Source organism: Periplaneta americana, chromosome 16 (genome assembly GCF_040183065.1).
Source record: "Periplaneta americana isolate PAMFEO1 chromosome 16, P.americana_PAMFEO1_priV1, whole genome shotgun sequence".
Taxonomy (NCBI): Eukaryota; Metazoa; Arthropoda; class Insecta; order Blattodea; family Blattidae; genus Periplaneta; species Periplaneta americana.
In genome coordinates, this window is record NC_091132.1 from 95198519 (window position 1) to 95225962 (window position 27444).

At 35.0% G+C, this 27444-nt stretch overlaps 1 protein-coding gene and 1 long non-coding RNA gene across 3 annotated transcripts in view; one reads left to right on the forward strand and one right to left on the reverse strand.

Moving 5' to 3' along the window:
- The window catches only part of LOC138690956 (aminopeptidase A-like), a 211629-nt gene that overhangs the window by 84291 nt on the left and 99894 nt on the right, over positions 1-27444 (reverse strand). For both annotated transcript variants that reach the window (XM_069812546.1, XM_069812547.1), the window contains 5 exons: positions 25410-25580; positions 21078-21175; positions 16437-16571; positions 12183-12478; positions 5430-5515 (listed from right to left, as the gene is read on the reverse strand). In XM_069812546.1, the coding sequence (XP_069668647.1) occupies positions 5430-5515; positions 12183-12478; positions 16437-16571; positions 21078-21175; positions 25410-25580 (786 nt within the window). The remainder of the gene's footprint in view (positions 1-5429; positions 5516-12182; positions 12479-16436; positions 16572-21077; positions 21176-25409; positions 25581-27444) is intronic.
- LOC138690959 (uncharacterized) overlaps positions 1-27444 on the forward strand; it is a 1057789-nt gene that overhangs the window by 50359 nt on the left and 979986 nt on the right. The gene's annotated exons all lie outside the window — the stretch shown is intronic.

Here is a 27444-nt window from a genome sequence, read left to right on the forward strand (position 1 = left end):
GTGGGTAAACTGTGTGATTTAAAGTTCATTTTTTTCTATTAATGTTTCTAAAATATAGGTATCTCTTTTCGTTATAGAATTATATTTATTGATTTATTAAACACAAATACGTCGATTTAAAACGATTATTCTCTTCCATACAATACAAATCCCACATTTTAAGTGGTACTTTCAGGTATTTAAACCAAAGCATAAAATATGTTACGGTATCCCACTACTTCTGTTTCAACGGACAGAGGGGAAATGTTAGTCTCAGTATTTCCCTCCCTCCCTTCTGGCTGGCACGCTGCGAGCCCATACCTGACATAAATATTGTATCAACACTGAAACTGTGGAACTGTCTAAATTTCTCTCTCATATTTTTTTACGTTCGTGAATTCGTGGATCGGCTTCAGTGTAGACAATCGCTTTCTCATCAAAGTAAGATTTTGACTGACCTCAGGCATAACTCAGATGACGATTTCCCATCAAACATAAAGCAGGTTCGAGTCGGAATGGGTTATGTGAAATGTGTGAAGGAGAAAGCCGCTGTGAGACAGATTTTATCAGTAGACCCCACTTGGGTTTCCCCTAGAACAGGGTTGGGCAGAATTATGCACTCTGTGCTTGCACGGTGTACTACGAGAGAAGTGTGCTTATAGAGTGCACGAAAACCGGTTTATTCAAGTTGCGGTACGTACTGTATGTTTCAAAAGAAAATGTTATTCTACCAAACTAAATAAGAACACAAAGTAATGAAACACTTCCTTAAACACGAAACAAAACATGTCTGTTGCACATCAATTCATGTTACTCAATTTCTTAAGATTTGGAGAAACTGTATTAGCACAAGCTATGCGAAGAACTGCCGTTAAAAGCCCACCATTTTTTGTTTGAGATTTGTTTATTTTCGTAATATAAAATAACTGTTCACATCTATAAGTGGAACCAAATAAACACAAAACTTTCTCACATAGATTATGCAGATTGGGAAAGTGTCCTCTTGGGAATCAGTCATAAAACTGCATAAGACTCGACCTTGAATCATATCTCGTTCGCATCTCTCGATCACATCGCAGGTCAGTAAATTCATACTATGGTGGACGTTATCAATAATCAGTTGGAATCAGAACATATAGCAAAAATACGTAAATCCATTTCCAGGCAATCTAAATCGTGGAACCTTGATGTAAATTCCTCTAATAGACCGGATAGAATACATGGGTACATTTCGAAATTTTCATTGTTCAAAATTCTATGCGCTTAGATAAGGATGGGAAATGATATATTTCGCCTTTTTGCATTTGACGTATCCATAACAGCAATTTCTCCTTAAAAGCTGCAATTCTATCTGCAAATCGTGTATTAAGAATTTCTTTTCCCTGAAGTCCTAAATTTAACTCATTTAAAAGCTGTTTAGGATCTGTTATAGCTGCTGGCACACTACAGCGCGCTGCAGCGCTCGCACTTTGAATTTCCCGTGCGCACGGAGGCAAATGCACTCAAACGCCAATCACTGCCCTAGAAGTTCTTTCTACTAGTCCACTGTAATAGCATCATCTCATCGTCTCTGAAGAGTAATTCAAAAGAGACATGAAATAAATGACTAAAAATTATTATTGTAAACTTCTGAGAGATCTTATGACACCACCTCCAAGGATGAAGCGAGTATGAGTAAAATTTTACCGATTACTTCGAATTTTCCTGCCAGTCTCATTTAATCATCCCTCCATTATTACTATCAACATATTTTATATATTATTACACAGGGTGATTTATAAATACCTGTAAAAACTTTGTGGGTGTAATGTAGAGGTAAAAATAAAACTAAAATGTTCTATACAACTTTTCCCGCAAATCCTTACTTTCAGAGCTTTGATATATAGTGCCATATCTTGCCAGCCATCAAAAACATGGGCCAGTAAATCCTTCAGCTGTGTTACGTTCGCATACATAGCGACTACGGTATATGTTTCTTATTTGTACACCCCACTATAGTTGGTTTCGACCTGGTAGGACTTTGTTTACTGTACGTAGGTATGTTTAGTTGTATGGCACTGTTGCAGTTCCTACAGCCACTACGTCCCGTAGGTACACATTCATTTTGTCGTTAGCTCAGTAGGCTTCAGTTGTGTACGGTAAGATAGATCGTGCAACACCAGTTGGTTGTCCAGCCAGATCACCAGACTTGGGGTCGTCTGAAGGCGCTCGTTTATGCCACTCTAATTCTGGGCGTAGCATAACTACAGCATTGACACAAAATAGCTATTAAACAGTTCGGAACGAGTTGAACGGGATCTGTAAAATTCTAAGATCAGTACATAGGCTACCTACGTACAGTAAACGAAGTCTTATCAGGTCGAAATCAACTGTACGTAATAGGGGTGTACGAATAAGAAACATCTAACGCAGTCGCTATGTAGGCGAGCATTACACATCCGAAAGTTTTACTGGTCCATGTTTTTGATACCTTGCAAGATAGGACATTTTGCATTATAACTCTGAAAGTAAGGATTTGCGGGAAAAGTTGTGTAGAATATTTTAGTTTTAGTTTTACCTCTATATTACACCCACAAAGTTTTTACAAGTATTTATGAATCATCTTGTATATTACAGTGATTAGAGATTATTTTTTGTTGAAAGGAAATTTAACAACTGATATAGACTCTTAACAGGTGCCTCGAGATTTCAATGACCTAAGTGGTAGTGGAGCACGAATACTTAGGGTTCAGTTGTCATTTTCATTCCATAACTGCTCAATTAGAGCCCTGTCACCTTATCGTCTCTGATTTGTACTGTATATGTAAGTTGGAAAGGAAGTAAAATAAAGAATTAACAATTTACTATACATTTACGACAGATCAAGTGAGTCTTTTTATGCAATCGAGACAGTTCTTAAACGTAGAACTACATCTTTTGCCTCTCACTAGGTATAGTGAGGATCACATAAGAACAGTTCCTAAACAGCAAATATTGCCGTATTATCAGTGTTGCCAACTGTTACCAGATATCACACGATCCTACATACCTACCGATTGACGTATTTACTTACCGTACTTTATCTTTATGTTGAAAGGTTATAATTCAATAATTTGTAACATATTTTCGTAGGCAAACTATACGAGAAGGGGATCAATATGTTAGGTATTTTGTCTGGCAATATGAAATTGATTAGTTTGACTAGACAATTGATTCACAAGACCTAACCTAAAAATGTATTTCGTTTGACCACATGAAATTATTAGTACTAACTCCGAAAACTTATCTGATTATAATCTTGAATTATAACCACAACGCAACACATAGGCCTACTGTAAGATAACTAATATGTATTAATATTAATACTGATATTAATTTGTTCAGATTTCACTAGCTTGCAGTAACCGGCTCAGAAATCTAGTACAATTTTAATTTCATGGAACTCCAGTACTGAAAACGTTTGAATCAGCTACCAACATACCAGTTAGAAAATAACTACTATTTGTAGTATTTGTCAGTATCGAAATTCGAAACGAAGTTGACAAAAGAAAATTCAACGTGCAAACTAGAAAATCACCACAATCCACTAGCATATGTAGTAATGGGGGAAAAATGCTTATATTTCACCCTTAGGGTATGAAGTAAGCTGACCCGGACTATATGTGGGGTTACTTGGGAGGTACAGAACAAGTGGCCCTCACTCGCCTTGCATGGGTCAGTTTCCGCAACGTTGGACATAAATAACTCTGTTTACTTTGCTCTGAAAGAAGAAGTCAATAAAGGATACCATATTTTAAACCTGTCCATTAAGTACCTGACGCTTGTCACATTTGCCTTCCATGGCGACATTAATTTAATAGGCTATGGACGAAATTAGTCAATACCGTTTTTAATAATCACTAGCAGTGTACACAGCAAGGAAACAGGTAAATGCCCATAATTGATTGCCTCAAACAACACGTGACCACAAGGGCAGAAACTTTTTAAAATGTTTAAAATATGAAGACACAATTGAAGAGTGTGATCCCAAAACGCGTTCAGTCCATTTTTATGAAAGAACTGACAAGCAAACTTTCTCATGGGGCAGATAAAACAGTTAATTTTTTTTTCTTTCAGCATGTTAATAATGTCAAAAGAAGTGTTTATACAAATTTTGGCCACTCGACCGCAATTACGAGGTCCGTAAAAATAAGTTCGTCAGGGGCCGTTAACAGAAATAAAACACAATTTCATTGGAAAAATTTATTGGAACAGACACAGCAATTATTGAGCTATTTTTGAACATATTCCCCACTGATATTGAAACATTTGTCATATCATTTAATCGACAAAGAGATGCAGATGGCTGTCAAACGATGGTTCTGATCCCAGGTGGCTGACTATTACGACACAAAAATTGAGGGCCGTTTCTGCAAAACTTGCTAACTGCAAAATTGAGATTTTGGTGGATTCGTTAAGATAAAGCAGGCACAATGTTAAAGTTATGAGTAAAATTGAATTATTTCTCTTCATTGTAGTGTGTCAAAGTGTGATGGTTGCATCTATAACCTACTCGTCTCCATTCAGTTTTTTGTCTCTCCTGTAAGATTTAGTTTTTTCAGTTAGCAAGTTTTGCAAAAACGGTCCTCAATTGATCCCATGGTATGACAAATGTCTCAGTTCCAGTGGGGGATGTGTTGACAAAAAGTGCAACAATTGCTGTATCTGTTTCAATAAATCTTTCCATGCAATTGTGTTTTTTTCTGTAAATGGCCCCAGGGAAAATCACTTTCTGGACGACCTCGTAATTGCGGTCGAGTGGCCAAAATTTGTAAAAGCACTTCTTTTGGTAATATTAACATGGTGGAAGAAAAATTTAACTTTTTTATCTGCCCCCCCCCCCCATCAGAATGTTTGCTTGTGTGCTAGTTTTTGTATCCATCATTCAATGGACTGAACGAGTTTTCAAGTGACATGCATAATAACACAATCTTTAGGCAAGTTTTGCCCTTTTTTTTAAGATATCATGCTTAAAATATGATAGAGGGCTTAAACATAGCCTACACATATATCGTCGTTGTTCCTGCAATAACTCCTATGTGACATATTTATCGGTTTTCAGATTTTAGCTCTATTAAATAACTTCAATAGTGATACAGCAAATAATAAAATCTCCTATATGTAATTATATTTGTTTCGAAAATATAATATTTCACAGTCTCCTATGTACGGCTGCCATAGGATGAATAAATGTGTTTTTTCTTTCTACTGAAAAATTGTATATTTTGCACATAGGAGTTATTGCAGGAACAACAAAGATATACATATGTGTAAATCATAAAAACGGCCAAATAGACTGAGCGAGTTTTGGAATCACACTCTTCAATGTTCAATAATGCAAACATATTAGTTAATGTTAAAATTTACTAGGTGTATATGAGGTTATATCATAAATATAATACGTATAAGTTATGCATAGATAGGCTACTTACTGGATTCGTCATCACTATTCAGCCACGTTCTCTGCACGGAGTTCGACTTTGACGTAATGTAGGAAATCGGAATGTCCCACTTATATCTGTAACAAAATTAAACACTAGAGTTAATCTTTCTTGGAATGAGTACCGATATTCAGGGTTTTGCAATCGGGAGTAGACATTTAATGTTTTGAAACTAATCTACTTACAATTTCCACCTTCAAGTAATGTCGCTAAAGACTGTTTGTTTGAGCCAAAATTCTACGTGACTTTTTCCTGAGGATGGAATCTGTAATTAGTTTCTTAATGTCGAAGAAATGCAATGTATATACTGCTGCGATATCTAAGAATTTCTTCACCCAATTAACGTGAACTTTAGAAGTGGAAATCCTAAAGAAAATGGGTGTGGATTGGAAAGAGAGAAGGCTGTTCAGGTATCTTTATATGAAACGGATCAAAGTCACGATAGGAGAAGAAATGTCAGAAGGAAGAGAAATTGGGAAAGGAGTACGTCAAGGATGCCCTTTATCACCTACCCTGTTCAACATCTACTTGAAGGATTTAGTAAACAACTGTTTTCAGAACAGGGAGGGGTGATAGTAGGAGGAAGAACAAAGTGCATAAGATTTTCTGATGATATGGCGTTATTAGCAGAAGAGGAAATGATACTAAGGAATATGCTACTGAAACTAACCGACAGCTGTGAGCAGTATTGTATGAAGATAAATGCAAATAAGACGAAGACCATGGTCATAGGAAGAAAAATAAAGAAGGTAAACTTGCGAATTCTAAATGAGGCAGTAGAGCAATTAGACAGCTTCAAATACTTGAGGCATGAGCTGCTGCTAGGAAGTCAAAAGAAGGATAGCAATGCCCAAGGAAGCTTTTAATGGAAAAAGAAGCATCTTCTGCGGACCTCTGGGAAAATAACTAAGAAAGGGACTATATAGTGAGTGTGGCATTGTATAGGGCAGAAAAATCGACTTTACGACGAAGTGAAGAGAAGTGAATAGAAGCATTTGAAATGTGGATATGGAGAAGAATGGAACGTGTGAAGTGACAGACTGAATAAGAAATGAAGCGGAGTTGGAAAGAGTGAGTGAAGAAAGAATGATGCTGAAACTGATCAGAAAAAGGAAAAGGAATTGTCTGGGTCACTGGCTGAGAGGAAATTGCCTATTGAATGATGCACTGGAAGGAATGGTGAACGGGAGAAGAGTTCGGGGCAGAAGAAGATATCAGATGATAGACGACATTAAGATACATGGATCATATGAGAAGATACAGAGAAAGGCAGAAAATAAGAAAGATTGGAGAAAGCTGGGTTTGCAGTGAAAGACCTGCCCTTGGGCAGAACACTAAATGAATGAATGATTAAAAAACCTTAGTATTAGTTATTTACAAATATTTTATATGGCAATTTGTTTATTTATTAAGAGAACAGTAGTCCCATAATCACGTTAGAATCAATAACATTGATTACTGAAATACATAATATGAACGTAAACTATCGCTAGTCATGTGGAAAGCTAAGAGAGTTCTGGTTTTTTTTAGTACATGGCTCAACAAGATTTTCAAATTACTGGCCACTAGTGAAATATGTGTAACCTGTTTATACGGTATAAAACATTTTTAGAAGACACATGCGTTCAGCCAATACTCGTCCATCATTACTGCATTGTTGCCAAGCTGTCAACGGAAGAGAGAGAGAGAGTGGAAGACAAAGAGAATTCGCTTCGCGTCGAATATAAAATCAATGCATACGAATAAATAAACTTTTATTAGGATATTTACAGAGACTAATACATCATTGGGGCGCGCGATAGCGTAGTGGATAAGGCGTAACGCTGCAAGTCGGAAGATCGAAGGTTCGATCCCCGATGGGGTCATGGATTTTCTCCATTTATCTAATTCTTTCGGCCACACTATGATCCTGACGTATACGCCTCTAACGAAGATGAGTATCAGGGACATTTTCTTGGACGTAAAGACGGCGGCACATAGGTCTGATATTTCTACTGCCATTAATGCCGATTGTCTGCATAGATGGGAGCCTTAACCTCCCGTTAGCTTGTGAATCACCATGGCTTGTAATGAGGATGACTTTATCTTCAAAAGTATATAATTAGGATATTATTTTTTATTTCAAAATACTTGAGACGTCGCAAAAAATATTAAGGAAGAAATGTTATATTCCACTAATTAATGTTTTAAAATTGTTGTAGTTACGAAACAATGTTGAATTGTTTTATTTTTCGAAATTAAAGGTGGTTCAAATCAAAGGACATCATAATTACAATTTTTACAGTAGAATAGTTCTTACTGTCTTTAATACGACAGTTCAACATCTCTTGGAATCGTTCATTTATTTAAATTTACTGTTAAAAATATTCCTCACAATCATATACGATACTTAATATATTATGTATCTACAGTGTGGTTCAAAAAGTTGCTAAAAATTTCGGCCATCTAATTAGAAAAGATTTTAAAAGTACCTCACTTACAAATGGCTCTTAAGGAATCTTTTTTTTTTATCTTAAAATATATATTTAAGCCAAGTAACAGATATATAAAAATACAAAATTATGTGAATAGCACATTTATTTCTTCAATAGTCGCGATGGCGGGCTTATGTGAGGGCGGCAATGAACCTCGATGCATCGGTCCCTATCCTGAGTAAATATTAATCCAGTCTGTACCATCGCATACCACGTCCCTCGAGCCCATTTTAATATTATCCTTCCATCTACGTCTCGGCTTCCTCAAAGGTCTTTTCCACTCAGGTCTTCCATCCAACACTCTATATGCATTTCTAGATTCACCCATACGTAGCCCAAATCAAACGTCTGGATTTAATGTTCCTAATTATGTTACGTGAAGAATACAATGTGTGCAGTTCTGTATTGTGTAACTTTCTCCATTCTCCCGTAACTTCATCCCTCTTAACCCCAAATATTTTCTAAGCACCTTATTCTCGAACATCCTTAACCTCTGCTCCTCTCTCAAAGTGAAAGTCGAAGTTTCATTATCATACAGAACAACCGGTAATGTGACTGTTCAATAAATTCTAACTTTCAGCTTGTAAAAAGCAACATGTTTCCAAATTGATGACCCTTACACACTGCAACATCTAAACTATTTTGTAGACCGAATAATAATCGAGAGATGGTGAAATAATAGCGCATTATTTCTCTGACATTATTATTATTATTATTATTATTATTATTATTATTATTATTATTATTATTATTATTATTACTACTACTACTACAACCCTGTTGCCAATGTGAAGTCCTGAAAACGTACTAATTCCATGTCACGGTAGCTCCACTATGTATCCATGTAGTTATAGGTCGAAGACGTTCGATAATTTATACTTAATATTATATCTTATCGACTTTAACAAGGGAAGTAGCGTCCAAACTAGTGGCTCCAGCATTAATGCAGACGCACTTACTTTGATGGTATTGTCAATAAAGTATTAAGCCTACATTAGGAGTTTAAAATGATTAACAAATAAGAGAAGTAATAAGTAATTATTTCATCACTACACGATCACTCTTGTTCTATTTGCAGTCCTGTATACGTTTCCAGAGTTTTGACGAAACCTTGAGAATCATTCTACATCTACATCTATGTTTCTCTATATTTTTCCAATCCAGTATTTCTTTGGACGTCGGATGCTTTATTTTACTAATAAATTTATTGTCCATCCAAAATAATAACCACCCCTGTATATAGATTGATCGAAGTACTCAGGGCGGAAGGGAAGAGAGAGTTCATTTAATGTGAAATTGTTCATAAAGGTGATAGGTATTACTCACAGACAAAAGTTTGTTACGCGACGAATAATGTTGTATTTGTGGAATAAAAGGTAGTTGTAAAAATGTATTAAGCTTAATAGCCTAGATATTTTATTTTATGTGTCATTGTTTATTTATATGAAGTAGTCCACAGGTGCGAAAAACGCATTTGAAATTAATAAGCGGCAACATAACAACAGGTTGCAGTAGAGTTAGTCGAACACATACACGGAGTAATAAACGTTCGGATCGCGAATTGCAGAAACTCCAAAAGTCACATTTTTTCTCACATTTAGTGTTTTAAATGGTCGTAATATTCATACGTAGGTCTTTCAAGTGGTGTAGAAATCCAACACGTCCAGTGCTCAGTGTACATTTCACAGCGGCAACAAATTACAGTGAATTGCAGAAAATTGCAGGAACTTCACAAATCCAGGGCATGTGAAATTATTTTAAAAACTAAAAGAATTATCAGTTTGCTTTTCTATGTTTTTTATAGAATTAATAATATTATTATTATTATTATTATTATTATTATTATTATTATTATTATTATTAATTCTTTATTTATACTGGCAGAGTTAAGGCCATAGGGCCTTCTCTTACACTCTACCAGGTCACAAAGTATACAAGCAGTTAAAATTTAACAATAAGGTTAAAGAACAGAATACTAACATATTACAAAAAATAATAATAATAATAATAATAATAATAATAGCATAATAAAATCGACACTAAACAACATGAAAATAATACCATAATAGAAAAAAGAAAGTAAAATACGTTGGAATATAGCAAAAGCAACTCATTTAGTACAAATGGTTAATATGGAAAACGTAAGGAATAATATAACAAAATAGAATGTAATAAAGTAATAATAAAAAAGAAAAAAAAAAGAAAATTAAATAAAATTCACAATAAAAGGCTATGATAATAAATTCATCAGCTGATAAAGAGAACAAAAAGGGGAAAGGAAGGAAAAGAAATATATAGCCTATATTTTTACAAAACTATCGCAGAGAAAACGGCTTATAACTGCAAGGAATCTGAATTGAAAAAGTGCAATTTTAATTTATTTTTGAAACTAGACAATGTCCGACAGTCTCTGACATGTTGTGGTAGAGAGTTCCAGAGATGAGCTGCAGAGACGGTGAAAGATGAAGAATAGAAGGAAGTTCTGTGTTTAGGAATGGAGAGTGTGATAGGGTGTTGTGAGCGAGTATCTATTTCGTGATATGAGGACAAATGTTGAAAACTAGAAGTTAAGTAGGGTTAGAGGTTTGAAGAACACTGAAGAGTAAAGTGAGAGAGTGAATAGTTCTTCGCTTTTGAGACGGCCCCAGGACAGCATATTTAGTGAAGGTGTGATACGGTCAGATCTACGGGCGTTGCAAATAAATCGAACACATGCATTATGAACACGTTGTAGCCTGTCTTGTCAGTTTCATGTTAAGGTCAGTGTAGAGTGTGTCACAGTAATCAAAATGAAGCATCAAGAGCGACTGCACTAAATTCTTCTTGAGAAGCAACGGAAGGAAATTTCGAATTCTTTTTAGTGCGTGAATTTTCATAAAAATTATTTTACATGTGTGTGTGATTTGAGTATTCCAACTTAAGTTTTTGTCCATATAAATTCCTAGATTTTTTACTCTATCACTGTAAGGGATAATAGTTTCATTCATTTTAATAGGAGATAAGTCACCTGTGTTTAATTTACTTAAAAGTCGTTGATGTCCCATTATAATTGCCTGTGATTTCTCCGAGTTCAATTTCAGTCCAAACTTTTTCGTCCATGAAATAATTGATTTTAGGTCCTTGCTTACTTCATTTATTGCGTAATTTAGTGTCGATGTAGGTGCAGAGATATATATTTGTAGGTCGTCAGCAAATAGGATATGTCTACAGTGTTTAATAGATTGTGATATGTCATTTATGTAGATCGTAAAAAGTAGAGGTCCAAGAACTGAACCCTGTGGTACACCTGCACCTACGGTACGTCAGGAAGAAAAACGATCACAGACCCGCTCACATTGAATTAAAGGACTATTGAAGAAATAAATGTGCTATTCACATAATCTTGTATTTTTGTATGTCTGTTACTTTTTTCTAATTTCTTGGCTTAGGCTAAATATACATTTTAAGTTAAAAAAAAGATAAAAAAAATAAAATTATTGCTATTAGTCGTGAATTGCAGAAACTCCACATGCTCAGGCAATTCAGATCTTTTTTATCCAGAAAAAACTAAACAAACAAAAATGAAGTCCATGTATGTCGAACACTAGAACTTATTACGAGGGTTATTTCATAAGTAATGCGCAGGTTGGCAGAACTGTGAAGAGGATTATGCAACACCAATGAAAATTACGTCAGTTGCAGTCGAAGGATTGAGGAAGAAACACGTATGTTCGTTTCGTCCATAGCATACCCTGTGTTTATGTAACGAGAGCTAGAAATGGAGCCTACACGTGTCTCGGGTATTGTGACGATTGAAAATCAAAGATCAAAGAAGTAATTTTGAAAATTCCATCTACTGCACGTGAGTAATGTCTAAATCAGCATTATCATATGGAAGCTAAACATCGACAATAAATTAAAGAAATGAGAAAGAATAAACACCCTTAAGAACACGAAATGATATTTTTTAGAACTGTAAGAGAATGTAAGGTATATAACATACAATTAAAACATTTAACTAAAAACAAATTAAATTTTTAAGTTAATATTTGTATACCGGTATGTATTTTTTTGTATGTGATTTGATCCTGGTTGAGTGGAAGAGAAGGCCTGATGGCCTTAACTTTGCCAGGGAAAATAAAACTATTATTATTATTATTATTATTATTATTATTATTATTATTATTATTATTATTATTATTATTATAACTTAAAACAATGAATATCTGTTCCACTCTCATCCTTGCTCGTGTTCTGTAGTGCTGTGAGAATCAACAGTAAGGAGACTTACCCGAAGGGAGAATCATCTGTGACGTTGGCGTTTGGATCGGATAGGAATCTAGACTGCTTAATAGTAACGGCGCCATTGTGGTCGCGGGTTGCGGTGACTACAGGAAACCCCATCTGCCGCGTCCACGTGTCCATAACACGTGTAACGTTGACATCTTTTGCCACGGTTTGTAACTGATTCCAGAGGTCTTGTGTGACAGCGTTTGCAAATTTGAATTTGTTGAGGAAAGCCGTGATACCATCTCTGAACTCCTTTTCTCCTAAGAAATCTTCTAGCATCCGGATCACTGACGCTCCCTATAACAACAGATTAAATTGAAAATAGAAGTGTGAACAATACTCACAGATCTTTTATATGTTGATTCAATGTATAAGTTCCTGTAGTAGCATTGACTGAGTTCGTATCTGGACAGGTACTATGAATCATCATCATTGAATCTTAGATACACATAAACATCTTAACACCATGAGGTATGATAAGATTATAGTTAGGTACATTGCTAAAAATATAGGTATGCATACAAGTACCTAGGAGTATTAGTACCTCACGAGTAATTTTTTTTTTTTAAATCATGCTTTATTTAACGACGCTCGCAACTGCAGAGGTTATATCAGCGTCGCCGGTGTGCCGGAATTTTGTCCCGCAGGAGTTCTTTTACATGAGCCTGTCGCATTTAAACACACCTGGGTCGGGATCGAACCCGCAACCTCGAGCACGGAAGGTCAGCACTATACCGACTACGCTACCGAGGCCGACCCATACGAATTTGATGACGTATGCAATATAATTCTAAAAACACTTACTTATATTATTTCCAAAGACTTACTTACACCAGTACAAATATCTTACAAAAATAAATATTGAAAAATAAAAAAAATATTTCTAGTAACATAAAACATCTGAAAGTTAGAAGTTATAAAACAGTTATATTACCGGTTGTTCTGTATGGATGTGAAACTTGGACTCTCACTTTGACAGAGGAACAGAGATTAAGGGTGTTTAAGAATAAGGTTCTAAGGAAAATATTTGGGGGCTAAAAGGGATGAAGTTACAGGAGAATGGACAAAGTTACACAACGCAGAACTTCACACATTGTATTTTTACCTGACATAATTAGGAGCATTAAATCCAGACGTTTGAGATGGGCAGTGCATGTAGCACGTATGGGCGAATCCAGAAATGCATATAAAGTGTTAGTTGAGAGGCCGGAGGGAAAAAGACCTTTGAGGAGGCCGAGACGTAGGTGGGAGGATAATATTAAAATGGATTTGAGGGAGATGGGATATGATGATAGAGACTGGATTAATCTTGCTCAGGACAGGGACCGATGGCGGGCTTATCTGAGGGCGGCAATGAACCTGCGGGTTCCTAAAAAGCCATTTGTAAGTAAGTTATAACATGGTTGCAAAATAATTTTGACAGAGGACAGATATAAACAAATTACACTCTGAGAGGTGTGATATCAGTGCAGATCTTCTACGTTTGAACACTTCGTAGTCAAAGAAAAGATGTTCCACAGAATACATTATTTTTTCGCATACACTCTCTGATCTTCTTCTACTTTCTCTGTTACAATTTGAAATTTCTGGAAAAAAAAAAAAGGTTCCGAACTTACAATGCCTTAATAAAAATTTCGTTATTATGAAATTCGGAAATAATTTTTTCTTGTCGAATCGGTCACATACCGCTGGTAAATATGATAAGAAGGTACTGCCTATCTCGACAAATTTAATTTCATGCACATTACTCAAAAAGTGTTAAAGGGAACATTTTTATATTCTTAATCTTTAATAATACCTACTACAAATTGAAAAATATTAGAAGGTATTTCGATATAATTTTTTTAATATTCCACAAATTTTTTGGCTAAAATTTCGTATAATCATGAACTTCATTTCTACAGATAAGGAACTTCGATTGTATTTTTGCATCTAGGTTAATTGAATTAAGTGTAGCTGAAAATTGTAGTGCAATCATGCACCATTTCAGTTCCTTCTTTACTGTTAGAAGTTCGGCTTGAAATATGGAGAATCTGAGTTGTTTGGAATGAATTTCTATATTGTTGCAATATATCAGGAAAGCAGCTTCACATCTCCTTTATCATATAATCAGTTACTTTTTTAATTTAATTATAAAACTTTAACATCTCGACGTTTAATAAATAGTCAAATTTTACTCTATGAGACTGTTAGCGGTATATTGAATAACTGTGATTTTCTTAAATTCCTTCAGTTCAATGTAAAAAAAAAACAGAATTACGTCATAGGCAACCTTTTGTTATTCCCATTCCTAGAACTGTTTTCTTCAAGTATTCTCCATTGTTTGTTATGTGTAATACTTACAACTCTCCGTCTTTAAACTGTGATTCTCAATTAGATTTCAGTTTAACAGTTGAAAAATTTCATACAATATTAAAAAGAATTGTATTTCCTTAGATATTTAAATTATGAAGAAGTGTATTATAATGTTTTTACTCTAGTTTTTAAATAATTTTGTATCATTATATTGACATTTGGCACTATATTAACTGCAATACTATATTCTAGCATTTATTACCGTTATGTATTTTCTTTCTTTCGTTTGTGTTGTTTGTTTTGTTTTTTTTCTTAGTAAGTATTTTGTGTATGTATCTGTGTAAGCCTCCTGTAATTGGAAGCCTGCTTCTGTTGGTGGTGGATTTAAATAAATAAATAAATCACATGAACGAGAGCCATAATTTTTCCTGGAGTAGACCTGTTTTCATTCAGAGACAATGCACTTTTGCATGTCGTAAACCAACAGCATAATATCCTGCTGTACTTCCCTATTGAAAGAAATCATGCTAATAATTTGTTTAATTCATAAAAATCAACTGTTCTTGACCTACTATGAACTAGCGAATCAGGAATCCAATGACAAGTAGGCCCATGGTATCACCTGAACAACCGAGGACAAGTCCTGATTATATACTGTAGTATTTTATGTCATATACAGGGTGATTCATGAGGAATTACCGCCACCTACGGAGCTTATTTCCGAATAAATTTTGAGCAAAAATGTTGTATAAACATTCCTATTCTGAATATTTTCATAATATCATCATTTTTTGCTCAAAATCTCTTCGGAAATAAGCTGCATAAAATTATAGATGGATGGATGGATGGATGGATGGATGGATGGAACTTTGTCGATGGCATAATATATGCATAGACATGGTGAAATATATACAATTACAATTTAATTTAAAATAAGTCAAATATAACAAAAAAAAAACATTATTTATTTCGAGGGCCCATGCGTGCATCCTCAAGATTGTAGGGGCACAATTTTATTAATTTCGTTTTTATATAATTCCTAAATTTGACAGAATTTTTTGTATATATGATGTCATCAGGCAAACTATTGTAGATTTTGATACCAAAGACCATATAGGTTCTACTAGTGTTTGTAAGATGGTGTGCTGGAATAGTTAAACTATTTTTGTTACGAGTATCGTAGGTATGGACGTCACAATTTTGGTGAAAATCAGACAGATTTTTATAAATTAGTTGTAAACATTAAAAATATATAAACTATAAACAGTAAGAATATTATATTATAAAAAAATGTTCCCTACAAGAGGTCCTACTGTCAACGCCCGCTATGCATCTGACAATACGCTTTTGAGCAATAAATATATCATTCAGTATGGTTCCAGATCCCCAAAAACAAATACCACATGAAAGCCTTGACACGACGTGTGCGAAATAATAAGACATTAAAATATCATGATTTATTATCGTCCTCCAAATTCTGATTTGATAACAAATGCTATTGAGTTTAGAAATCAAACTTGTGCAATGGGGTCTCCAAGACAAACAATCATCAAATGTAACGCTCAAGAATTTAGTAGTTTCCATTTACATAAGTATTGATCTTGAATAGAAATATTAATGTCCTTCAAATTTTTCTTTTGAGAATTGTGAAAATGAATATATCCGGTCTTATTAACATTGAAGTGAAGCAGATTGCTATCAAACCATGAAGCTGTAACTTTTCGTGAAACACCCTGTATACAGAAGACCTTGAAGGGGTAATAAATGTGTGTCATGACCGTGAGAATAATGTGTCGGCAACAGATCGAACATTACGATGAAATTGCATGACTTTCTGTGATTAGCGCCGTGTTGTGCAATGGTTCTGAAAGTACATACAGACATCTTAATGGACATTAAAGTGTTTGGTGTTCCCAGACATGTTAATTGAAGGTATACACAGACAAAACAATGGAATTACCTTGCTGTACGAAATACTGTCGAAGAGCTCTGTGATTTCGTCGGGATGTCCCACTGTCTGCACTATGGGATGTGAGGTCACGGAAGCGTCTAGTACCAGCACTCGATGGAGATCTTCGATCAGGAATTGGTCCAACTGTAAACAAAGCAATAAAACAGAAGAGATTAAGGATGCAGAACGTTCTAAATATATTGCATCAGAAAATTTTAATAAAATCAAATTCACCTCTTACGAAACTAATTTAAAACAAATTTCGCGTTATTGCTGCAGTGGTGATATTTACAGCTACAAATTCAACGGCTTCAGGTTCAATTTATAGTAAGGATATACAGATTTTTCTTTCTTACATAGACACTAGCATGTTTTCTTTTACTGTCTTAGTTTTAAGGGATGGCCTTTCGATATGCGATCAATATAGCTGCATTATTTCTCTATTTCTTAATGTTAGTGAAAAACATGAACCAAGTCATTACCTTCGATGTCAAGACCGTTAATATTAGCAATTAATTTTTACATAGGTCTACAGTAAGCATTGAACGTAGCAGTATGTAAAAAAATCTGTACAATATAGTCTGTAACTGTTTTATCCGAAGTCCAAGATGGTCTTAGCAAATAACAATCCGGATCAGATTCTATATTTGCAACAGCAAACTGAAAACACTAAGAATTGAACTTGATTTCTCAATAGGCTATACACCTTATTCTTCATCTTTACATTAATTCAGGGGTTCCCGGTGTGTCGCGAAATTTTGGAATTGAAAAATAAATTTTATGCCATCCAGAAAGTCTCTTCACAACGCAATTTTTTTTATTTGCAATGAAGTCTTTGATATGATACATTTTATTTTGACACAGACTTTACCAATGAAACGTGAATACCTGCAACGATGTTCAATTTTATTTTCCTGCCTGGCGATAATTCAAATGAAAGTGAACACATGCAACAATATGATGAAGGATGGATGGAGCGGAGAAAAATTCTCTCCGGCACCAGGATTCGAACCCGGGTTTTCAGCTCTACGTGTTGACGCTCTATCCACTAAGCCACACCAGATTCCAATTCCGATGCCGGATTGAATCCTCTGTTTAACTTCCACCTCTTAGTTTCCCTATTGTGGCCATGCACTGTGTTCACAGATGTGTGACAGTGCACAATGTCCAACACACTGATGTGCAGAAGTGCACTCATTAGGAGTGACTAAGTAGCCGGGATCCGACGGAATAAGTGATTATTTGGAACGATAAATACTTGCAATATGGTTTTACGTGACGTGAAAATGAATATAATCAAAATTCCGAGTGTCTTATATGTGTAAATGTTTTATCAAATCAATCGATGGTACCGAATAAACCAAAAATACATTTATAAGTTCCATTTTCAACGTCATACTTGTGTCAATCAGCATTTCCTATCATAAAAATGTGAAATATAAATAAAGGATAGACTGCTGTACATCTTGAAGATGATTTACATGTTGGCCTGTCAACCATAAGGCCATACGTAGAAAAACTCTATGCAACCCACCAAGCGCAGACTTACATTAATTTAAATAGATAAGTTTTCAAAAACGATAATAAAAATCTTTTATCGGACATCCAGCGTAGATAGATTGGGATTTTTGACACATACCTTTGATTTTTTCTAATACCACTCAAGTTTCTTTTTTTTTTTTTTTCTTTAGATTGCTTGTTAACATCGATCTATCTACAACACTGGATATCTACAACACATTTTTGTTGCATTTTTCATCGTGGAACCGAAATATTTGTGAAAAAACATGTTTATAATGTAATTTTTCTTTGAATTCCGCTTAGACTTTGTAAGTCTTAGTTGGGTGGAAAGGAGGTTAAAAACTACAAAATTTCCGTTCAGTGAACAGTAATCATATCCCCGCCTACTATAAAATATTCTACACAGAGTTCCACCACCTTTTTCTACAGAAGAAAAGCACTGATTGTTATTATTACTGTACATTATTATTAATAAAAACAAATAAGCGTGTCGCGATATCGTGGACATTCAGTAAAGTGTGTCGTCAGACAGAACAGGTTGGGAACACTACATTAATTGAAGAGATTGAATGAAATTAACAAGAGTATTTCAGGGTAAATAATAAACATTTAAGGAGGATTACGACGGCACTTCAAACTACCGAGTCTATGTTTTAACGTTACAGATTAAGAGTTGGAAATATAGCGATGTTACCTCTTACATTGGTTAATTTTATATTTAACGAAGTCAAGCAAACATGGCGGACAAATATACACATTTCAGCCATGTTATACGGAAGAAAAAATGAGCTATAAAAAGATCAAATGAGAAAAAGACGTCTGAGATGGACGAGATGCAAGCTGTTAGAAAAGAAGATAAAAAAAAAACAAGAAATACAAGTAAAATTAAGATCTGCGGCATAAATGAAATTCTTACAACATATACAAATAATTGCAAGGATCGTATCCAAAGGATACTCTATGATAGTTATGCAAATATTTTTCCAAATTACAATCCGAACGAGCATAGGCCAATTAGAAGTCGAGAAAGTAGTTGTCTGCAGAAGGAACGGTCCTGCAGAACTAGAGGCTATTTTCGTTCAAATTAAAGTGTAAAAATCTTGTACAAAATTTTGTATTTCAAAACTTCTTATTCTCGGCAATAACGTAGTCATTAGACGATTTTTCATTGACGGAATCCCGGATTCGGCTCCTGCAAGTGCCTTTCATGGTAAATCTACTTACGACACATCACCTTCTCATATTCTTAAAGTTTTTTTTATGATGATGATGATGATGATGATAACAATATACTTCTCATGAAATTGAGCCACGTGTTGAACTACATGCCACGCGCCATAGCTGCGTGGTTTAGGGCGTCATGCCTTGGACAAACGTTACTAGATGAGAACTGATTCGAGTCTTTATGATGGAGGAAAGACATTTCGGGATGTGTATGGGATGGGAGCCTACTGTGCATCGTGATGAATTTGGGGAGCTAACGTGAATACCGACACCCGTTTACACACGTTATTTCCATACACCTACATGCCGCATGGTCGTTCACCTCTATTGAGGCATGTGAACATGAGACCAGTGGTCGGCTATTCGACCCTGGCCTTTTATGGGCTATAACACAACGGATTTATTTACTTGTTTGTTTGTTGAACAATTTCGGTCTACGCCAAAAATTTAGTTAAGACTCTTCTTTCGCCTTTATTAAATTTACTTCTGGTTAAAAAAATTATGTTTTATTTAACGACGCTCGCAGCTGTAGAGGTTATATCAGCGTCGCTGGTGTGCCGGAATTTTGTTCCGCAGGAGTTCTTTTACATGCCAGTAAATATACTGACATGAGCCTGTCTCAATTAAGAAACTTAAATACCATCGACCTGGGCCGGGATCGAACCCGTAACCTCGGGAATAAAGGCCAGCACTCTACCGACTACGCCACCCATGTCGAACATCTGGTTTATAATTTGTAATAACCCAGGACTCTGTTATTTGGTTCAATTATTGTATTCATTTTCTTTTGTAATCAGCTATTTTATATAAAATTGAGATTATTTTAATTGTATTATATTTTTTGTCTGCCCAAAAATATTCTTTCGTTTTTCTCATACATTGAATATCTGCTAATTTTATTTTCTGTACACCTTTTGGTATGAAATCTAGGTTGTTGCGTAATTTTGTTACAGATTCTTTAAAATTCTTTCTACTTAGGTACAGTCTTAGAAAAAATGTTTGGTTGCACAGACAGGAGACAGAACGCATGATTAGACATACAACGAAACAAAACTAATTTTATTACCACAACTAGTCCTTCTCTTGTGAGGTCACTCGTCCTCTGATCATGCGCACTGCCTCCTTTCTAGGACTTAACAAAATATCTGTGCGACAAAACTTTTTTCTAAGACTATACAATAATTTAACTTTTCATCGTAAATATTGATAGACGTTAACATGAAAGGATAAGAACGTAAAACGTCGTGCACTGCTTTTTGAGTTTCTCTGAAGGATTTGCTGTCTAATATCATATCGCTAGCTTTATTCCTATTAAATTTCCAAGTAGAAACATCGTGTCATGATTCGAAATATAGGGGAGAGTCGGGTAGTATCGGACAGTGCGTTTCTTTCATCTACCACCATATGGTAGTACCTGAATGACATGGTTAAGTTTCTCTATGCGACATCACAGAAACGTAACCATGTCAATCAGGTACTATCATCGTGCGGTAGATGAAAGAAACTCACTGTCCGACATTACCCGATATCCGATACTACCCGTCTCTCCCCTGATTCTGGAGTATTCAATATTTGATTAGAAAAAAATCATGTATTCTTACATCAACAGTTGAGTAGCTCAGTGCCAGAGTTGCCTAACCCACAATTTTTTCAGCCTCTGATTTCTGCATAAAATGACTGTAAATTATCATTTATATATGTGCAAAGTAGATGTACTAGATAAATATTAGATTATAGTAAAGGAGAAATCATTTACAATTGAGAGCTCGTAATTTTAAAAAACAATGTCTAAGTTTAGACTTCAACATTTTTTGAGTGTAATTGTGGCTTAGGCAACTCTGGCACTGAACCACTCAATTTTATTCTTTAAATACTATATCAAGATAATGTATGAATCTCACTTACCATATGCCAGTCAGGATGGGCATGGTTGACACCTTTGTACTCGATGTAACTTGCAAACCCTTCATTCAGCCACAAGTCATCCCACCACTCGAGTGTCACTGAAACATAATTTCATATTTTACGCAGAAATATTGATACTTCACATAAATAAATAAATAAATAAATAAATGGATGGATGGATGGATGGATGGATGGATGGATGGATGGATGGATGGATGGATGGATGGATGGATGGATGGATGGATATTTGGATGGATGGATGGATGGATATTTGGATAGATGGATGGATGGATATTTGGATGGATATTTGGATGGATATTTGGATGGATGGATGGATAATATACTCCATGGTTAAATGGTTATCATGTCATTACGGTCCAAATTCAGACGAAGACGAGAGATATTTAAAACGGTAGAAATTCTGGACGTGATATTCTTAGGAAAGGAAGTTAGAAAAGCTTTATCTACGATACTTCATAGATAGTCTAAGTGAAGTTAAAGACTATACAAAACTCTATAAAATATAGGTATGAAATTGATTGTAAATTAATTCAATTAGAAAATGTGATGATTTTACGAGAAAAATAAAGAACTTTCACAGAGAATGGAAAAGAGAAGATAACCTGCTACAGAGTCCTGTTGTAATGCAAAAAAAGGCAAGAGGAAATAATGAAAAGATATATGAAGCCGAAAGAGGACAAACGATTATACCATGAAGTGTACAAGAGGAACAAAAGGATAAAAAAAAAGTAGAATCAAATCTCGTTTTCGCTCAGTACATGTCATAAAACAACTGATGGGGGGAAAAAAAGAGAACTTAACCTACAACTTTTAATCCTATTCTTAGACTATGAAAAGGATATGATCGAGTAGATAGACAGAAACTATGGGAAATACCAAAGCATTGTGACGTTCCTCACAATCTGATCATTGCCATTAAATGATTATATGATAACACCCAGATAATAATAATAATAATAATAATAATAATAATAATAATAATAGTCTCCTTTTAAAGTTAATCGAAGTCTCGGACAAGGCTGTGGCTTATCCCCAATATTATTCGATATATAATATAAATACAGTAGAATTATTCAGGAATGGCAAACATTAAACCCTAAAAGTATTAAATTAATATTAAATAAATCAATAAATACTTTACTATTTGCTGACGACCAGATTTTGTTGGCCGAATCTGAAAACGATCTGCAAGAGAATGTAACAAAACTAAACAAAGTTTGGAAGCCTTTAATATGAAAATATCTATCAATAAAACCAAAGTAATGGCTATGGAAGGAAAATACAGTAGAAGAGCTAAAATCGTTATAAAAGACCAGGTGAACAATTTTAAATACCTGGCATGCGACCTATCAATATATAATTTGAACCAAGATCTAGATAACAATGTAATGAAATGCAATTCAGTATATGGATGTATTAAGAGATATTTAGGCAATTCATTGAAGAAGGAGGTCAAATTCCGAGTGCATAATATACTGTAGTATCGAAACCGATGTCACTTTATAGTAGTGAAACCTGGATAATGAGGAAAAAAGACAAAAATAAATTTGAGAGCACAGAAATGATATTTATGAGACGGCTATTAGGAGTATCTCTAAGAGACAGAGTGAGAAGTGCAGACAAGAACGGCACTAGGTATAAGTAGTAGTATAGTCAGTGCTGTCATGGGGGCCATACGGCACCACATGGCGTATGGGAACCTACAATTTTTTAATGAATTGTATGGGGAAGAGAAAATTCTGTCTATATGGAGCCATACGGCGTATGCGTGCCTAAGTTTTGCAGTCTTACATAGAGATCTATATTTTTATACGAAGATCTGTACTATCTTAGATTCTCACTTGCTGATCCTAATATAATTATTATCTTACTTCTTGTTTATCAATTATGATCATAAATAGTCCATCGCTACAGCGCTGGAATCCAGAATCATAATTGTGTACAGTGGACTCTCCTAAGTTCGACTGAACAGAATTGAAAATTCAGTCCAATAAGGGTAGTGGGTGTGGCAGGTGAAATGAATACATATTCTTATTGGTTATCCATCAACGAATACAGTACTGTACTTGAATTTCCTGCCCACCCCGAGACTTGTGTATGCGCTTCTAGTACCATAGTGGGTTTCGACAGTTCCGTCTCACAAACGGCACAATTCTCAAATAGAAGAAGAAGCGTTCATTAATTTAAAATCAGTGATTAAATATGGATGTCCTAATCAATAAAATATTGCTTTCCTTTAACAAAAGTATCACTATAAGACACAGAACCAATTCCCATTCAAACGGCAAACCCATTTCTTAGTGCCCGTATAGGGGCGTGTCTAATTCTCCTACGTAAGCAGTCGAACCCCTATGGCAGGCATGTCAATTGATGCCCACAGGAGCAAGCGCACGCTTTAGAGCCCAGGAGAGCCTGAGCGCTTTACAGCGGAAAGGAAAGAGACGGACGAAAGAGGTGGTATATGCCGCTTGGTCGAGCTATATTCAGGGATGGCCAGCACTGATTCATTAGATAAAGGGAAGATAACTTATTAAAACTGTATCCATGTTAATTTTTAGATTTGCCTGAGCAGTATAATTGCATTATAAGAATGTAAGTTTTAATTTTAATGCTCATTTTTCACAAAGTTTGATTTTTTTATTCAAAAGAAATATTTGCTCAACTTTTCGTATAGAAAAGTGAAATTTTCAGGTATAAGCCTATTTATTTAGTAGCCTTACAGAACGTTTTCGTAAATCTAATATACCGTATAATATACGTATTACTGAAGATAGTGTATTGAAAATTTTGAAAATATTCTCATGGAAATTGTTTATAAGGAAATGAATTAACAAAGCAACTACTGTTACATCATAAGCAAAAGATACGTTCCCATGTGTTGTAAAAATGTCAGCTCTATAGCTTCAGCAGATTTCGAGAAAGTAATTTAATATTCTGATGATATCACCTTAAAAGCATACTGCGATAAGAGTTTTGTTATGTAATATAAGTTACACTTAAAACATGTATATACAGTACCTAAGTAACTTTGCTTTGTACTGTAATATTGTTTTGATTAGTTTATTGATTACTTTTGTAAGGCTAAAGATACCATCAATATAAATTCCAACTTATCAAGTCATACTCAATCTCTTTCTTTGGAATATCACTTTCTTTTTGAATGATGTGTTTCATCCACTTAATACAGTATAATATTATACTACTATGGAATTTAAGTGAATATTGCTTCTTAACTCTCTATTATGTTATTAAGATTTAAAACACAAGTGCAATATTAAGAAATCAGTGTTAGTACTTTTGTTTTACAGACAATATAGATAATATTAAACAGAAAGAAGCCATATAAAAATAACGACATAAAATTTCAAGTTTCGTTTGAAGTTTGTGCACCACTGTTTTCTTAATCCAACAGGTTACTTATTCATATACACAACCCTTCCTCTTTCCATACTTAGCGCTTGCTGCCCGCGCACGACGTCAAGGTCAGAAAAATGCGCTCGCTTTGACTTCACTGCCCTATGGGATGTCGAACTTGTTTTCTGTCGAACTCAAGAGCTTCCACTGTAATTGAAAAACAACGAAGTGCTGCAGATACATGCTCCAAGATTCATCAAGACACGTGTGCATCTACTGTGAGGGCTTCATGAGATATTCTTCAAATCAAGCTTATTCTGTAATTATGAAAATGTAAATCAAAACAATAATTTCTTACTTCTTTTTATATTCAAAGATTTAAATTAATAGTTAGCAAGTCTGACAGTGAAATAAGCGAAACAGGGTTTAACTTCTAGTTGGGATGAGTTAGATACCTGGTTGAGGTTTCTTTTTGGGTTTTTCTACAAACCATCGCACAAATGCAACCATCGCAGTTGATGAAGCGTCGCAAAATATATATTAGAAGAACCATTAAATGTCGATCGGAGCGGTAGAGAGAGAGAAGAGAGTAAAATATATTTCAAGGGATAAAAATAAAGAGTGTGGCATATGGTCAAGAAAAAAAATTACCAGACAGCACTGAGTATAGTGCAAGAGGTAATTAAATAGTACTAAAAGAACTGGTAAGAGTATGTCAATCGAATGTCTCCTGACAGACTACCGCAGGCAGCTTCTTTTATAAACCGAATGGAACACGGGATATAGGACGGCCGAGAACCAGATGGAAAGACCAGTTTCAAGAATAAATGTCTTTGGAGCGGAACGGGATAAACCCCAATCCTTGGAAAGGCAGGAGAAGACGAAGTTTTAAATGAATACAAACTTTGTAAGCATACTTTTAATATAAATTCCTGTAAGTGAGGAAGCAGGACTTACTGAGGTTTCCAAACCACATGTGTGCGAGCTCGTGTCCCACCACCGTGGCGACGCGTTGCTTGTTGAACGTGGAGCTGATGCCTTCCTCGTACAGCAGGTTAACCTCACGGAAGGTGATAAGCCCCCAGTGCTCCATGGCTCCCGACACAAAATCGGGAATTGCAATCATATCTGTTGCACAAACAGATATCATTATTTATATATACAATCAAATTCAATAGAGTAGAGAAAATATTTTTTTATTAAGTTTTCATATAGGCCTAATTAATTATACAGAGTATTCGCTAAGTTACAACACGAGTAATTTGGTAATTGTGTTTATGCTCGACCATGCCGAAATGTAGTAATTATACACCTGGTAGCAGACCTTTAATGCATGTCATTAAAGTACACCTACTTATTAAAGGTCAGGTCTTTCAGCCAATGACGACTCAGGTTACAACTGTTCAGCCAATGACAGGTCAGCTTTCTACCATTATAAAACCGCAAGTATCGATTATTCTCGGATATGCAATCGAAAGAGAATTAGCGAAAAGTCACGGAGGCTGGAAATCCAATACTGTCGCAGAAGGTTATGTTCTGTTACTATAATAATTAGCGTTAATTGTAAATAATATTCAAATAAATTCAATTTGTCATCTCGTTTTTCAATGTCTAATTTTATTTCAATGTTATCTCTGTAGGTTCTTATGGCCTAGCAAGGTCACTGTGGACATCTGTTCCTCGGAAAAAATCAATACTTTCGCGTCTGCGCACATCTCACAACATACGGGATATTGCTCCAGGTCAGATACAATAAAATTAATAATATCAAGTTAGAAATATGGTCGAGCATAAAAAGTCGTATGAAACTCGCCTATAATGGTAATTAAGAAGCTCGTATGAAAATTATGAAACTCGCTTGCTCTCGTTTCATAAATATCCATACTCACTTCTTAATTACCTTCATTATAGGCTCGTTGCATAATGTACTATTAAATAACTTTATATGAAAGTGAGTGGAACTGTACTGTTGTTCTGGACTTTGAAGTCGCCGGAGCTGATACAGTTGGATTTCCATGAGACTATCTGAAATGCACAGTATACCATGTACCCCTTTGGAAAGTAAAATCATTTTTCTTGATCATACTGTGAAATTAGAAAGTCAGCATTTTCGAGCAGTTTACAGCTTTGCATCGAAGTTGGTTACAGTTTTTTTTTTCAAAATTTACAGTATTGTGCCATAAAATGAACGGAATATATAATTATTGTACATCCTAAAGTACAAAGAGTATAACGAACTGTAGTGTCGCAAGAAACTCCTTCAAATCCACAGTTACATAACAGATTGTGCTTACGCTTATCCCAAGGTCTGTCAATGTAATTTTTCTTTACTTTCTACACGCGAAGATAGTCGAAATGTTTCATTGAAATTTCCGAAATATACACAGAGCTGTAACTCGAACAAGTGTTGGAGAGAAACTAACGCTCGCCGGATTCAACTTTAAGTTCTCTGTGTTCCCAAAAACTGCATCTGTTTCTAAGACTGTTTGCGGATTCGGTAATGATGGCGCAAGAATGAAAGAAATATGCCATTTATTATCAATTACAAGTGGCGTAGACAGCGATTGGGCCAGGTGGGCCCAGGCCCGCCCAAAAAAATTGCGAATTATTGCGCTTTTTTTGGTGGAGGGAACACTAAACCATGGATCAAGAGCAATAGTTACAATCGATAGAATTAAGATAAGTAAAAAATGCGTTGAAAAGTGTAATTTTGTTTTTAGATTGTCCTTTCCAAACTACCGATACAAGGAACCTGATTAACTATAATCCACTATTAAACTTTGTTTTATTTAAGTGGTAAGCTATGAGTCGTTGACTGTTACCGATTTATTATTTAACGTGGTTTATATAGTTTGCTAGTAGACGAAGCTAGGGACCAAGGGATGAAAGAACAGCTGTCCATTTGCTTCCAATATGTTTTTTTTTATTTTATTGGGTTATTTTACGACTCTGTATCAACATATAGGTTATTTAGCGTCTGAATGATATGAAG